At 47.6% G+C, this 13,824-nt stretch overlaps 2 protein-coding genes across 2 annotated transcripts; one reads left to right on the top strand and one right to left on the bottom strand.

Moving 5' to 3' along the window:
• Positions 1 to 2,493: 2,493 nt before the first annotated feature.
• Positions 2,494 to 4,944, top strand: LOC123062593 (pentatricopeptide repeat-containing protein At3g46790, chloroplastic). The gene has a single exon (XM_044486172.1). The coding sequence runs from the start codon at positions 2,669 to 2,671 to the stop codon at positions 4,628 to 4,630; it is 1,962 nt and encodes a 653-aa protein (XP_044342107.1). The 5' UTR covers positions 2,494 to 2,668; the 3' UTR covers positions 4,631 to 4,944.
• Positions 4,945 to 5,488: 544 nt separating this feature from the next.
• LOC123062592 (delta-1-pyrroline-5-carboxylate synthase 2) lies at positions 5,489 to 12,003 on the bottom strand. Its single transcript, XM_044486171.1, has 21 exons — positions 11,733 to 12,003; positions 11,120 to 11,191; positions 10,892 to 10,995; positions 10,700 to 10,802; positions 10,455 to 10,616; positions 9,785 to 10,062; positions 8,949 to 9,099; positions 8,613 to 8,777; positions 8,452 to 8,529; positions 8,248 to 8,337; positions 8,081 to 8,167; positions 7,895 to 7,981; positions 7,719 to 7,815; positions 7,475 to 7,578; positions 7,201 to 7,276; positions 6,806 to 6,956; positions 6,654 to 6,722; positions 6,456 to 6,522; positions 6,238 to 6,308; positions 5,969 to 6,049; positions 5,489 to 5,883 (listed from the first exon to the last, which is right to left on the bottom strand). Exons 1-20 carry the CDS (start codon positions 11,832 to 11,834, stop codon positions 5,971 to 5,973), a joined length of 2,193 nt encoding a protein of 730 aa, XP_044342106.1. The 5' UTR covers positions 11,835 to 12,003; the 3' UTR covers positions 5,489 to 5,883; positions 5,969 to 5,970.
• Positions 12,004 to 13,824: the final 1,821 nt, after the last annotated feature.

Raw genomic sequence — 13,824 nt, 5'->3', positions numbered from 1 at the left:
ATTTGATATCTTTGCAAGTCTCTTCGAACTATCGATTTGGTTTGGCCAACTAGATTGGTTTTTCTTGCAATGGGACAAGTGCTTAGCTTTGGGTTCAATCTTGCGGTGCTCGATCCTAGTGACAGAAGGGGAACCGACATGTATTGTATTGTTGCCATCGAGGATAAAAAGGTGGGGTTTTCATCATATTGCTTGAGTTAATTCCTCTACATCATGTCATCTTGCTTAAGGTGTTACTCCATTCTTTATGAACTTAATACTCTAGATGCATGTTGGATAGCGGTCGATGTGTGGAGTAATAGTAGTAGATGCAGAATCGTTTCGGTCTACTTGACACGGGCGTGATGCCTATATTCATGATCATTGCCTTAGATATCGTCATAACTTTGCTTTTTTCTATCAATTGCTCGGCAGTAATTTGTTCACCCACCTAATATCTTCTACCTTGAGAGAAGCCTCTAGTGAAACCTATGGCCTCCGGGTCTATTTTCCATCATATAAGTTTCCAATATACAATTCTAGTTTCCTATTTACTTTCTTTGCAATCTTTTACTTTCCGTTCCATAAACCAAAAATACCAAAAATATTACTTTACCATTTATCCATCTCTATCAGATCTCACGTTGCAAATAACCATGAAGGGATTGACAACCCCTTTATCGCATTGGGTGCAAGGTTGGTGTTTGTTTGTGCAGGTATTCAGTGGCTTGCGCGTTGTCTGCTACTGGATTGATACCTTGATTCTCAAAACTGAGGGAAATACTTATGCTACTTTGCTGCGTCGCCCTTTGCTCTTCAAGGAAAAAACCAATGCGAGCTCAAAAGGTAGCAAATAGCATGGAATAATGAAAAATTATAGATATGTTCGAGACGTATGAGCGCGCCCCTTCCCTTGGCCGCCGGCCCTATGGATTGAAAGGGGGGAGGGCTAGCCCCTCTATCCTTCCTTCCAGCTAAGAGGAAGGAAAGGGGGGCACCTCCTCCTGCCTTCCCCCGCAGGCAAACAAGGAAGGGGGGCGCCAAAGGGAAAGCACCCAAGGGGGCCGGTCGGCCACCTTGGGGCGCACCCAAGGCTGCCTCCCCTCCCCCACCTATATATATGAGAGGGAGGGGCGCTACACAAACCCACAACAATCTCTTAGCCGTGTGCGGCGCCCCTTTCCACAATTTAGTCCTCCATCTAGTTTTCCGCAGTGCACGGCGAAGCCCTGCGGGAACAAGTTCATCACCCCGTCGTGCTGCCGGAACTTATCTACTACTTCGCCCGTCTCGTTGGATCAAGAAGGCAAGGACGTCATCGAGCTGAACGTGTCCTGAACACGAAGGTGCCGTACGTTCGGTACTTGATCAGTTGGATCGCGAAGGTGTTTGACTATATCAACCGCGTTGTTAAACGCTTCCGCTTTACAGTCTACGAGGGTACGTAGACATACTCTCCCCTCTCGTTGCTATGCATCTCCATGGATAGATCTTGCGTGTGCATAGAATTTTTTTTGTTTTCCATGCAACGTTCCCCAACATGCAGCTCAGGATCCATGCCCGCGAGGAGTGCCGCCTGAGCTTGGTGTCGACGGCGTGTCTGCAGGGCGGCGTGGTGGTGGTGGCGGAGCGACAACGAGAGGGTGGAGGGTGCTCTCTGATACCACGATGTTAGGAGCTTGTTCTGTGTTCTGGAGTCCAAATACAAGACGAAGACTTTCAGCTTGGAAGACACGGAGAATTTTAAGTACTTAGAGTAGGACTCCGATTGCGGGTATAACCCGGAGTCTCTTGTAACCCATGGACTCAGCTGTTATATAAAACGAGTCTATGGGTCGTCAGAAAGGGAGAAGAAAAATAAGTAACCAGAAATAAGTCGCTTGAGACAAGTCTTAGACAAGATCAAAATAAATGCTCTCGATTGGTTGAGGATGCTGAGTCAGCCGGCGGTAGCGCTCAATGGCCACTTGTTCTCCTGTTGCTCTTTTCTGCTGCCATGGCAAAGTTGTTGGGTTGGGCTGCCATGGCAGGTTTCTTTTCATCGGTGCTTGAGACGCTAACAAAAAATAAACAGAAAAAAGGAAAAGGTATATAATAGAAACAGGAAAAAAGAAAAAAGAAAACAAAAAAGAGAGGTAACAAGAAGAAAAGAAAACCCGGTTCAGGAACCTTCTAGAAGGTTCGCAAAATCAAAAAACCCCGTCCAGAAACCTCTAGAGAGTTCCGAAAACCTGGATCGCTGAAACATTAAACGGGCCGGGCCCAAGACGAACGATCGCTTGATCTCCCTGTGTTAGGGGAATTCCCGCGACAGTGCTCCAGAATCTTTAGGCCGATCACACGCCGACCCGTTCAGCCATTTGCAGCCCAAACGAAGGATCGAAATGCAGCCCATACTTTCGCCGGATGCTGCAGACGTGTAAGATGGACCCGGAGCCCATCGGGCATCGGCCTACCGAAACCACAAAAAATCGCGCAAAATCCCGACGCTTCTCCGGCTCCGCGCGGCACGGCCATTTTCCTCCGCCTCCACCCAACCCCGAACTCCGACCGAACCGGCCACAAACCCCACCCAAAAAATATCCATCACGCCGGCGCAGCGGCGCGCCCCTCCTCCCCCACGGTGAAGCCCCTACCGAGCCGCCCCCTCCGCCTCCGCCTCCGCCTCCGCCTCCGCCCCCTCCACCTCATGTTCGCCTCCGCCCCCGCGGGTTCGCTCCACCTCTCCCACCCGGCGTTCGGCGCCAGGCGCCCAAGGCTCGCGCGCTGCAGGTCCTCCCTGTCGTCGTCGGGCGCGGCGCCCCCGCCGGCCAATGCCAACCACCTCATCCAGACGCTCTGCGCCAGCGGCCGCCTCTCCCGCGCCGCCGCGCTCCTCCAGGGCCTCCCCGCCCCCACGCAGCGCACCTACGAGTCGCTCCTCCAGGCCGCCGCCAGGGCCGGGGACGCCGCGCTCGCCGCGGCCGTCCACCGCCGGCTCGAGGCCGACCCGGTCTTCCGCTCCGACCCGTTCCTCTCCACCCGCCTCATCGACGCCTACGCTGCGCTCGGCGCGCTCCCGGCCGCGCGCCAGGTGTTCGACGAGGCGCCCGACAAGAACATCTTCGTGTGGAACGCGCTGCTCAAGGCCCTCGCGCTCGCCGACCATGGCGACGAGGCGCTCGCGCGCTTGGCCGACATGGGGCGACTCGGCGTTCCCGTTGACAGCTACAGCTACACGCTCGGGCTCAAGGCCTGCATCGCCGCGTCGGCGTCGCACGCACCGGCCTCCGCCCGTGTACGCGAGGTACACGCACATGCCATCCGCCGTGGCTACGCATTGCACATGCATGTCGCCACTACTCTTATTGACTGCTATGCAAAGCTTGGGATCGTCGGCTATGCTGAGAATGTGTTTGCTGCAATGCCAGAGAGGAACGTTGTTTCCTGGAGTGCCATGATTGCGTGCTATGCCAAGAATGAGAGACCTGCTGATGCCATTGAGCTGTTCAAGGATATGCTGGCTTCTGATGCAGACCTGGTGCCTAACTCAATCACAATAGTAAGTGTCTTGAATGCGTGCGCGGGAGTAAACGCACTCGGTCACGGCAAACTATTGCATGCCTATATTCTTCGGAGGGGTTTCGACTCACTTGTTTCTGTACTGAATGCACTGATGGCAATGTACATGAGATGTGGATGCCTTGAAGTTGGCCGGCATATTTTCAATTGGATAGGACGCCGGAGGGATGTTGTGTCGTGGAATTCACTTATATCTGGATATGGGATGCATGGCTTTGGCCGTGAGGCGATTCAGGTGTTTGAGAAAATGGTTCAAGTTGGGTTATCACCGAGTATCATAACATTTATCAGTGTTCTTGGGGCTTGTAGCCATGCCGGACTTGTGGATGAGGGGAAGAAGTTGTTTGAGTCGATGACGGATTATAGTGTCAAACCCCGTGCAGAGCACTATGCTTGCATGGTAGACCTCCTTGGTCGTGCTGGGCAGTTGGATGAAGCAGTGGAGCTCATACAGAGCATGCACATTGAGCCGAGTCCTCAAGTGTGGGGTGCACTGCTTGGAGCTTGCCGTATTCATGGCCATGTGGAGTACGCAGAGATGGCTTGCTCTCGTCTCTTCGATCTTGAACCCAGAAATGCCGGCAACTATGTACTACTTGCTGATATTTATTCTCGAGCTAAACTGCAAGACCAAGTTGCCGTGCTAAAGGAGCTGCTTGAGGAGCATGGGCTAGAGAAGGTGCCGGGGTGCAGCTGGATGGAGGTGAACAAGAAGATATACTCTTTCACATCTGTGGACAACAAGAACCCCCCGGTTGAGCAGCTTCAAGCTCTGATAGGTGAGTTTGTGGCACAGATGAAAAATGAGGGCTATGTCCCTGACACAGAGATAGTCATGTATGACATTGAAGAAGAAGAAAAGGAAAGGATCTTGCTTGGTCACAGTGAGAAGCTGGCAGTTGCATTTGGGCTTATCAACACTCACAGCGGTGAAGTAATCAGGATCACCAAGAACCTGAGGCTATGTGAGGACTGTCATTCAGTCACCAAGTTCATCTCCAGATTCACAGAGCGCGAAATCGTTGTGAAGGATGTGAATCGGTTTCATCACTTCAGGGATGGAATTTGTTCGTGTGGCGATTATTGGTGAAGATGCTGCCAAGTCGCTGGTGCTTTTTGATCTTTACTGATCATACCAAATTGACGATGAAGTAGGCACTATTGTACAGCCTAACATGATTAGATTAGCCACGATGACCCAGTCTTTCAGGAGGAACAGGAAATTGATTGCCGGTCTTTACTTGGAGACCAGTGGAACTTCTGCAAGGCAATTTTGGCACGTTTGTAATGGGTCCCCTTTAATGACATTGTATGAATTAGCAAGTTCCTTGTAAAATCCCACCTAATCTTCATAATCAAGACCTGAGATTCGTTTAAGATATGCAAGCAAATGGTTTATGATCAGTGGTTTATGGTTCTTTGATTTGACGCATAAATGAGTTTTCGTTGCATTCCTGAAGTCATGACGATCTGTTGAGATCTGCTGAGATTTCTGATAAATGGTTGTTGGCTTGTTGCATTCTGAGAATTCTTGAGACTGCATTTTACTTGTTGCATTCTGAGAATTCTTGAGACTGCATTTTACTTACTAGGAGTTGATTTGCAAATGGTTCTATGCTCACAGAGGCCAGGCTATGTGAAACTATTTGTGTTGGCCGTCTACGGCTGCAAAGCTGTCCGTTTCAAGGACCTGTTTCAGTTCAGCCTAATTCACATAGCCTCAGGCACAGTTCGTGACAGTTCACCCGCCTGGTGCCAAAGACATAGCTGGTGCTAGTTCTGTTCACCCCTGCATCCACACGTTTGTTTGTAACAAGAGGATTCGAACAGATGTCTCAGCTTGCAAGCTGCGAGGCCAGCGGTTCTACAGCCACTGCCCCTTGATGTCAAGCGCCATTTCAAGAAGACTGTATGCCGATTACATTCATTTCAGGTGCTCTTTGCCATAGAAAGACAACATGACAACGGATTTGAGACTTCATCAGAAACAGTACAGCTACTTCATATATGTAGCATAGATGTACCGATGCAATTCTACAGTTACAACAACTAGTGCCATAACTACGACATTGTATGGATAAATCATTGTACACGAACAATCACGGAACTAGATAGCGACATAGTAACAACAATGCTCTCTTGTCTTCCTTCATTCCTCGCACAGAGAGAAGGGGGGCTTTGAAGAGGATTCTTCTACAAAAATTGCTCTACAGCAGGAATCCTCTACCTGCAAACATAGTAACAACAATGCTCTCTTGTCTTCCTTCATTCCTCGCACAGAGAGAAGGGGGGCTTTGAAGAGGATTCTTCTACAAAAATTGCTCTACAGCAGGAATCCTCTACCTGCAAACATAGGAGCTGAAGGTCAGTAAAATACTCCAGTGAGTAAGCATTCTATCGAAGCGAAGCAACGTAAACCGTGTCTTACCCTCATTGCAAAGGAAGATCCTTGTGGGTGTACACAACTCCCTTGTCGCCGTTCACTACTTGTCCACTCCCTCGCAGAATGCTATATAATGAGGAGAGCAATGCATACATATTAAGTAAAGGTACTAATGCTTTAGAACCAGGAAGTATCTTGCGTAAACTGAAGAAACTATAGGGGAAGATGGTGCACGCAGAACACTTCCTCATATGAAAGTACAGTTCTATTATTTGCTGAAGAATTGCAGAAAAACAACTGGCATAAAGACCTACCACCGAGTGGTTAAAAGACCGTCGACGCCAACAGGTCCACGAGCATGTATGCGCCCTGTACTTATGCCAACCTATTCAAGACATTTGAAAATGTTCAGAAATACAGTTAAAAAAATATTCAGAAAGATAGAATTGAAAGGTGATTGCATCAGAGCCAATCGAATCTTGAATAACATTTGACAACACATATTAGGCCCAAGCGAGTCAAACGGCAATACCTCTGCACCTAGACCGAAGCGAGTCCCATCACAGAACCTTGTGCTTGCATTATGGAACACAGCAGCACTGTCACAGTTTAGACGAAATGTTATTTCGATACTTGCAGCATGATCTTATATCAAATAAATCATCAAACAAAGCTAACAATACCATAATTAGCAACCACAATAACCGTAGAAATGAAGTTAACTAAATACCTGTCAACTTGTTGTAGAAAAGTATCTGCTGACTTCTTATCAGTTGTGATAATACAATCTGTGTGTGCACTGAAACAAAATATTTAAGACAATCAAATTTAGTGTAACAGAAGAAAAACATCGAGAGTATGTTTAAATGGAAACCTGCATACCTTCCATAACGATTGATATGGTCAATCGCTGACTGCACATCATCAACAAATTCGAGGGTGCATGCCATTGAGCTATACTCATGATGAAATGAATCTACCTTTGGTACTTTCAGTGTGTCATGTGCGACAGGCCCACCATAAATAACAACTCCTGCAATATTACATCACCTTATAAATTAAAACAATGATCATTGTAAAACAATTATAATATTATGATAAACTAATCATGCCCATCAAATGTTCATTAGCATCAAGTTCATATTTCAATTCACGGTGTCTAGAACCTCATACAGATTAGTACTTGTGACTAAGTTTGCTAGACTTATTGTTTAAACGTAACTACAGAATTACTTATTATTGTTCACATATTTGACTTCAAGGGTGTGAGCTGGTACCTTCTTTCGCAAGTTCCATCAATAAATCATCAAGACCCTCTGTCTTGTTCAGATCTTTATGAACAAGTAGTGTTTCCTGCACAATGATATACATAATACTTAGTCTATTTATGTAGTTATTCATGCCGGAAATAGTGCATCATATATTACAAAAAAAATATTTAGTTGAAAGTAGAATCAGTGTTGTGTTACAATGATATACACAACCTCTAAGAAATCTGGTATGGTGGAAAATATTAAAAACCATATACAAATATCAAACTCAGAGACGTACCATAGCATTACACGCTGCAGGATAATCAACCTTTGCATCCAATACGATACGTTTTGCCATGTCCATGTCAGCTGATTTATCAATATAAACATGGCAGATACCATCTGTAGAAGAATGAAAACAATTTAGTTCGTCATACATTCAAATTTCACAGAAAATGTAACCTACTTAATTTCTGTGACATAATATCCTATTTTAAAAAATAAGCTGAATTACAAGAATTCAGTGAGGAAAAATGGCTTACCAGCATGACCAAGAACGGGAATCTTGGTTTGTGCTTTGATTTGAGAAACAAGCCTGTTACTGCCTCTTGGAATAACAAGATCAATCACATCGTCAAGCTGCATAGTATGCAATCAGTTTAGACATGTTTATGTAATCAACTTCTCATCAATCGAAGAATCAAATGACAATGCTCACCTTTAGAAGATCAGCAATTTCATCTTTGCTTTTCACAAGGCCAATAAGCTTTTTGCCAACAACATCTGGAATCACGCTGGTTATGACCTAATAAAAAACGATAAATTGATATGTCAGGACTGTAATTAAGCTAAATAAAGATGATGCATTACTCCAAACACAATCAGCTAACTAAATGGATCATACCTTATGTAATATTGTGTTTGATCTCATAGCTTCTTTTCCTCCTTTCAGAAGAAGGCCGTTTCCACTTCGGATTGCTAGAGCTGCAATCTGTACAATAATATGCTGATAATAAATAACAGTTGATGTTCCAGGTAAGTTTTATAATTTGTACTTCCCAAAATCTTTACCTGGACCAGGGCATCAGGACGAGACTCAAAAATAATTAGGAGAACACCTAATGGGCAGTACATCTTCTCGAAAACTAAATCCTTAGCAACCTACAAATAAGTCCTTGATGGGTTAAATACATGAGGAAATTATAATTTAAATCTTAGTATGCCATAATCATAAAATATCCTCCAAATTTAGAAATGTGGTTCGGTGGTTTTCACCTCTGTTTTTTTCAGTGTATGTGAGATAGGGTCCTCCATGTCCGCAATTGCACGAATCGATTCAGCAAGGCTTGTTATCTACAAATATATAATGAGAACATATGCTATGACCAAACATAATCAAATAGATGAACGGATACTGCTGTGAAATTTAAACCCACCTTTCCTGCCTTCAGGGTCATCCTAGCAACCAAGGATTTCTCGTAACCTGAATCTTGTGCCGCAGCTAGATCAGCTTCATTCTCGGATATAATTAAATCCACGTTTGCATCCAGAGCACCGGCAATATCTAGCAAAATCTTCTTACGCTCCTCCGATGACAAATTCTGTTTGGGAGGCAATATGCAACAGAAAAAAAATTAGCAATGGCAGCTCGAAAACCAAAATACAGAGACAGCTCAAACTTTCCATTAATAGCTATTGCTCCATAAGAAATGAAGGGATATCTTAGGATACCTCCAACGGAGGCTTCTTTCTAGAGAAAGAGAAAAAGGTACCTGGAGATGCCGTGAGCAATCTTTTGCAGCAACTGCCATCTCACGGGTTGTCACCTCCTTCGAACAATCCCAGACATTTGCTTCATTATGGAAAAGTGTACCAATTTTCTCTCCTCGCATAATCTTAATAATGCTATCTGTTACAAATCCACTGAATGGATATAGGAACAAAAAGGTTAGAAGGCGGAAATCATTATATTACAGGATGACATAAACTCAGTTTTGTACAATAGTACAAGGCTACAGCTGGCAGTTGCAGCTAAAACGCAGCACAAGCTTGACTACATGCCGAAGTGAAAGCATAGGCCTCCCTAAATCCTCAGTGAAGTAATCAAACACTAAATGTGTCTGGTAGCGTTTTGAAGATGTGAAATTTGATATACTACTTTAAAATACTTGGCCAACCAGGAGTAGCCTTTGGTGGCATGTTTCAGGAAGAAAGGCGACTAGGCGAGCACCAAGCCTCGAACGCGGGTCGGCGGGCTGTGAGCATTTGAGCCTGCTCTAGCTAGCCAACTGGTTGGCGCCCAGTTCTCTGGGATACTCAAGGAAATTAAACTAAATATCAACACAAGCGGGTAACAGACTCCAGTGGATTATATAAGGAAAAATTGCATGCATTAGATCTCTAGTATCTGTAAATACTTGCACACTGATTTACGAAATGCCAAATTATAATAGCGATAGTTTAATATGCAACCATGGATTGCTCAAATATACTAGCTGGCAGTTTGTCCAACCATAGTGGCTTGCAGTATGTTAACCTAATGGGAACATTTAGTAGCTATCATATGGTTAAACCATGCTATAATAACAAGGGAGAAAAGTTGCCTCACCTTGCAATTACAGCAGGTACGCCCTTTGATGCAGCAGTAACAGCAGCTGCCACCTTAGCTTGCATTCCACCTCTTCCCACACGAGACTTCTCCCCAAAATTAATTAGCTTCCCGTGTTTTTCATTGATGTAGGTGTGGATAATCTTTGATTGAGGATCACTCGGTGGACCACTATAGAGTCCCTCCACATCACTAAGCATGATAAGTAGATCAGCATCCAGTTCTTTTGCCAACAGCGTCGCCAAACTGTCGTTATCCCAGAATATACCAGATGAATCCTGCACATGAAGTCAAATGTTATAACCAGTGAACAGGAAACGCTAAAGACGGCCCAGTTGTCATTGCTAGTGGGAATCCATAAAGTTGATGCATAGCCATCATTTTGTTTAAAGCCTGGAGTGATAAACATCGATCACTGAAACTTAAAAGGGCACTGCATATTCTGTTACAGCATAATGAAAGATAAAGCAGCAAGACAGACAGAGAGCAAAATAGCATAGGTTGCTTGTTCTACAAAATAATAACAGAGGTGCCTGCAGAGGAAAAGCTAAATGAAGGACTAAACTACGGACAATTGTCAATTAAGCTCCTACTGCAGAGATCACATTAGAGAAACACGAAACTCTGAAGCTTGGGTGTGCATGGCAATTGTTCTTGAGAGAAATCACACCTCATATGGCGCTCTCCTCGTACTGATAGCATCGTTCTCGTTGAACACCGGTATCACCTTAAGATCTAACAGGGAGACAACAGTCTCACGAAGCTGGTGCCCAAAACTTGGATCCCGGAAATCACGATCCGTAACAAGAAGCTGAGACGATGTCACATCAAGCTGCAGTAAGGTAAGTTTGATGTCAGAAACATATGTTAACCTCATCAACAACAAAAGAAAGAACAGCAGTTAGCAGAACCCACTTGGCTAAACAGCGTATCGTAGATAGCCATTAGGCCACTCTGGCCGACGGCAGCGCAGGCCTTCCCATCCAGGTCCAACTGTGGGTTCTGCAGATCGGCGAAACTGCAAGCAAGGAGAATTATCAGCAAGCAGTGACAATAACCAGAGGCAATGACCGTCAGCAAACTGCTGTGAGAAAAACTCTCTGCAACCTGCTGTTGATAAGCTTCCGGTACTTGAGCCTCTGCCTGCCGACGCCAACGGCGCCAGAGGTGACCAGAATCACCTCATACCCCTGGAAATTAAGCTCCTTCACCTGAAACATTTCCACATATTTACCGGTTAGTATCGGTCAATAAAACAATTTACCGGCTAGTACTACCGTATATTAGCACAAGCTCCTTGGCCAGAGCACATGACATGTCGGAAAATTCAGTTACCTGCTCGCAGAGAGCTCCGAGCCTGCCCATGGCCAGCCGGCCATTCTGCCCGGTGACAACAGCGGTGCCGACCTGGATGCACGAGAAAATCATTAGATGGACCCGACGAACGAACGCCGATTTACTTAGCGACAAAGTAAAACAATTACTCCCACAAAGTACTTTCTCTAATCACAAAACACCAAATACTTTCCAACTAAATTAGAAAATATACTTTGCAATTTAGTTTCACGAATCTGGGACAATCTAGAACCCAGCACGTGATTTTTATTATTACGCCATAATAACAGGAGGCGCAGCGAATCGAAACAAATTTTCGCCGCCTCCGTTGAACAGATACTTTACGGAATCAGCCCGCTGACGTCACCAGATCGGAGCCTTTTCGCCCGTGCCAGCCTCGGCGCTTTCTCCGATCACCCGTGCCCGCCGCACTCGGTCCAGGATCACGCCGGAGAAGAAGAGGAGGGGAAACAAAAGGAACGGCAGCGAACAGGCCCAATAAAACGGCGGCGACGGCGGCGGCATTAGTTTCGTATCGGGATGGGAGGAGGAGGAGGAAAAAGCTCGCCATGCATGCATGGGAGCATATTCGTGTCGTATCGCGGCCACCCACCTTGACGACGATGCGCTTGACGTCCCTGACGAAGCCGCGGGTGGAGTCGCTGTTCTCGAGGTCGGCCGCCGCGACGGCGCCTCCGATGCCTCCCCGGCCCATTCTCCGCTCCGCCGGGGCGTGGCGACCCGCGGGCGCTCGCTCGCTCGCTCCGGATCGAGACGGGCAGGGCGAAGGAAAAAAACGGGTGGGCGAGGCGAGGCGAGGTCAAGGTGGGTGGGTGGAAGTGGCGGAACAGAACCGTGGGATAACAAGTGGAGCTACCGGGCGCCCCCGATTTAAAGGGGAGGAGGGGAGGCGAGCGAGCCGCAGCGCCCCGTCGCGTCCCGGCCCGGGGAAGGTGGGGCCGGGGCCACGCGGGGTACGTGTGCGGCGCGATGGCGGCCACAGGCCCTAGATCGTCTGCGGCGAGGGGAGCCCGTGGCCACCGCCTCGGCCGCCCGTGCGGGGCGCCCACGTGTGCGCGCGCCCGGAGGGAGGGGGAGGGAGGGAAGGCCGTTGCGCAAAATATCCTGGAGCCGAGGAAATATAGGGCGGGATCGATCGGCCGCCAGCTGTTGCCCCGCACCTGGACACAGCAGTGGAAGGGTGCGGTGGACGTTTGCGGGGTAGGCTCTTTTTGGGGGCTGTCCTCCTTCGGTCATGCATGGTATGGTATGGTAGTACACTCTTCACTCGTACTGCTGGCTCTAGCATCGGTATGGGGTGGATTGTTATGGTCATTTTGACGCACCTGCCAATTTGTACTCACATGTTTCCTTAAAAGAGGTTGCATGAAGGCACATGTATGTGCATACTTTGAGTCCCAAGGAGATGAGAATGTGGTATCTGCTAGTGGAGTAGCATGTCGATGGATTCGCGTATATGCCTTGGAACATGGACACTTAGGTGGTGTTTCGTCGAGGCCTCGAGGGAACCGAGTGGTAGAGTGGAATGGATCGGTTTTAGAAGCTATGGAACTTCGGTTCACCGAATGCTCGGGTCACGGAATGTGGTAACGTAGAACGGAAGGAACTCGTCCGATTGAATGGAACATTTGGCTAATAGTGGAACCAGCTGATAACTTCGAAGCCGGCAAAAGAACTGATTCCATGCTTGGTTGATATTCATTTTCCGTTTTCTTGATCAAGAGGAATATAAATCTCAATATAAACAAAATATGTTCACCAACCAAAACACATTTTCATCTTATCCCAATGTTCTAGAAAAATTCCACTTGATTCCGGTTGATTCCCCCGATCAAACACTTGGTTCTTACATGTATATATTTGTCTTTGTCATGTATGATAGATAATCAAACTGCTAGAGTGCGGTCGGCAAAACCGTGGTTGAATCATATAGTCTAGGATGTAGGTGATGAAGATGAATATTGTTGGTACAAAGGGGTGGATGCGCAAACAAGCATGTGAGGATGAGATCACACTAGCTCATATCAATGTGTTATCAGTTTGGTGGAAAAAAAATCGAAAAAGGGGAAGACTCCTTACTCTGAAAAAAAAAATAGCTCTACTAATAAGAATTATGTAGTCCCCCACTTCGATTTGCTCGGCGTAGTAGTAAATTTGTCGACCCTTCTCCCCAACCCCCGCGTCGCCTGAGCCGGGCGACTCGAGGGGAACCCTAGCCGTCGGCGTCCTGTCACCCGCCCTTCGCTCGCCTCGCGTCGCCGGCGCCGGAGGGCCGGCCGGCGAAGCCGCGCCGGGCCCTGAGATGGCGGCGGCGGGCTGTCCTTTCTCCTCTCGCCCTCGCCCCTCCCCTCACGCCAGATCAGGGTCGGCTGTGGCAGCCTCCTCCTCCGGCGGCGACGGTGGCGGCGGCCTCCCCGGGCCTCCCCTCCTCGTTGGCTGCGTGGGTGGACTGCCCCGGCCGCAGTTCCCCGCGGTGATGCCCTGTCCGCCCTGACGTGATCTGGACGCCTTCTCAGGCTAGCGGCAGCGCTCCGGCCGGCCGGCCTCAGCGGGGCCCTGCTAGCTGCGGCTCCTCCCCCTCCTCTCCCCCCTCCCGACGAGTTTCGGGTCCGCCTCTTCGGGAGGCGGCCATGGAGGCTGCTGGTTGTGGTTGTGCCCGTCGGTGTCTGCCTCCTTTGGCATGC

This window comes from Triticum aestivum, chromosome 3A (genome assembly GCF_018294505.1).
Source record: "Triticum aestivum cultivar Chinese Spring chromosome 3A, IWGSC CS RefSeq v2.1, whole genome shotgun sequence".
NCBI classification, from domain to species: Eukaryota; Viridiplantae; Streptophyta; class Magnoliopsida; order Poales; family Poaceae; genus Triticum; species Triticum aestivum.
Note: the sequence above shows the minus strand (reverse complement) of the source record. Positions and strands in the feature narration are given on the sequence as shown.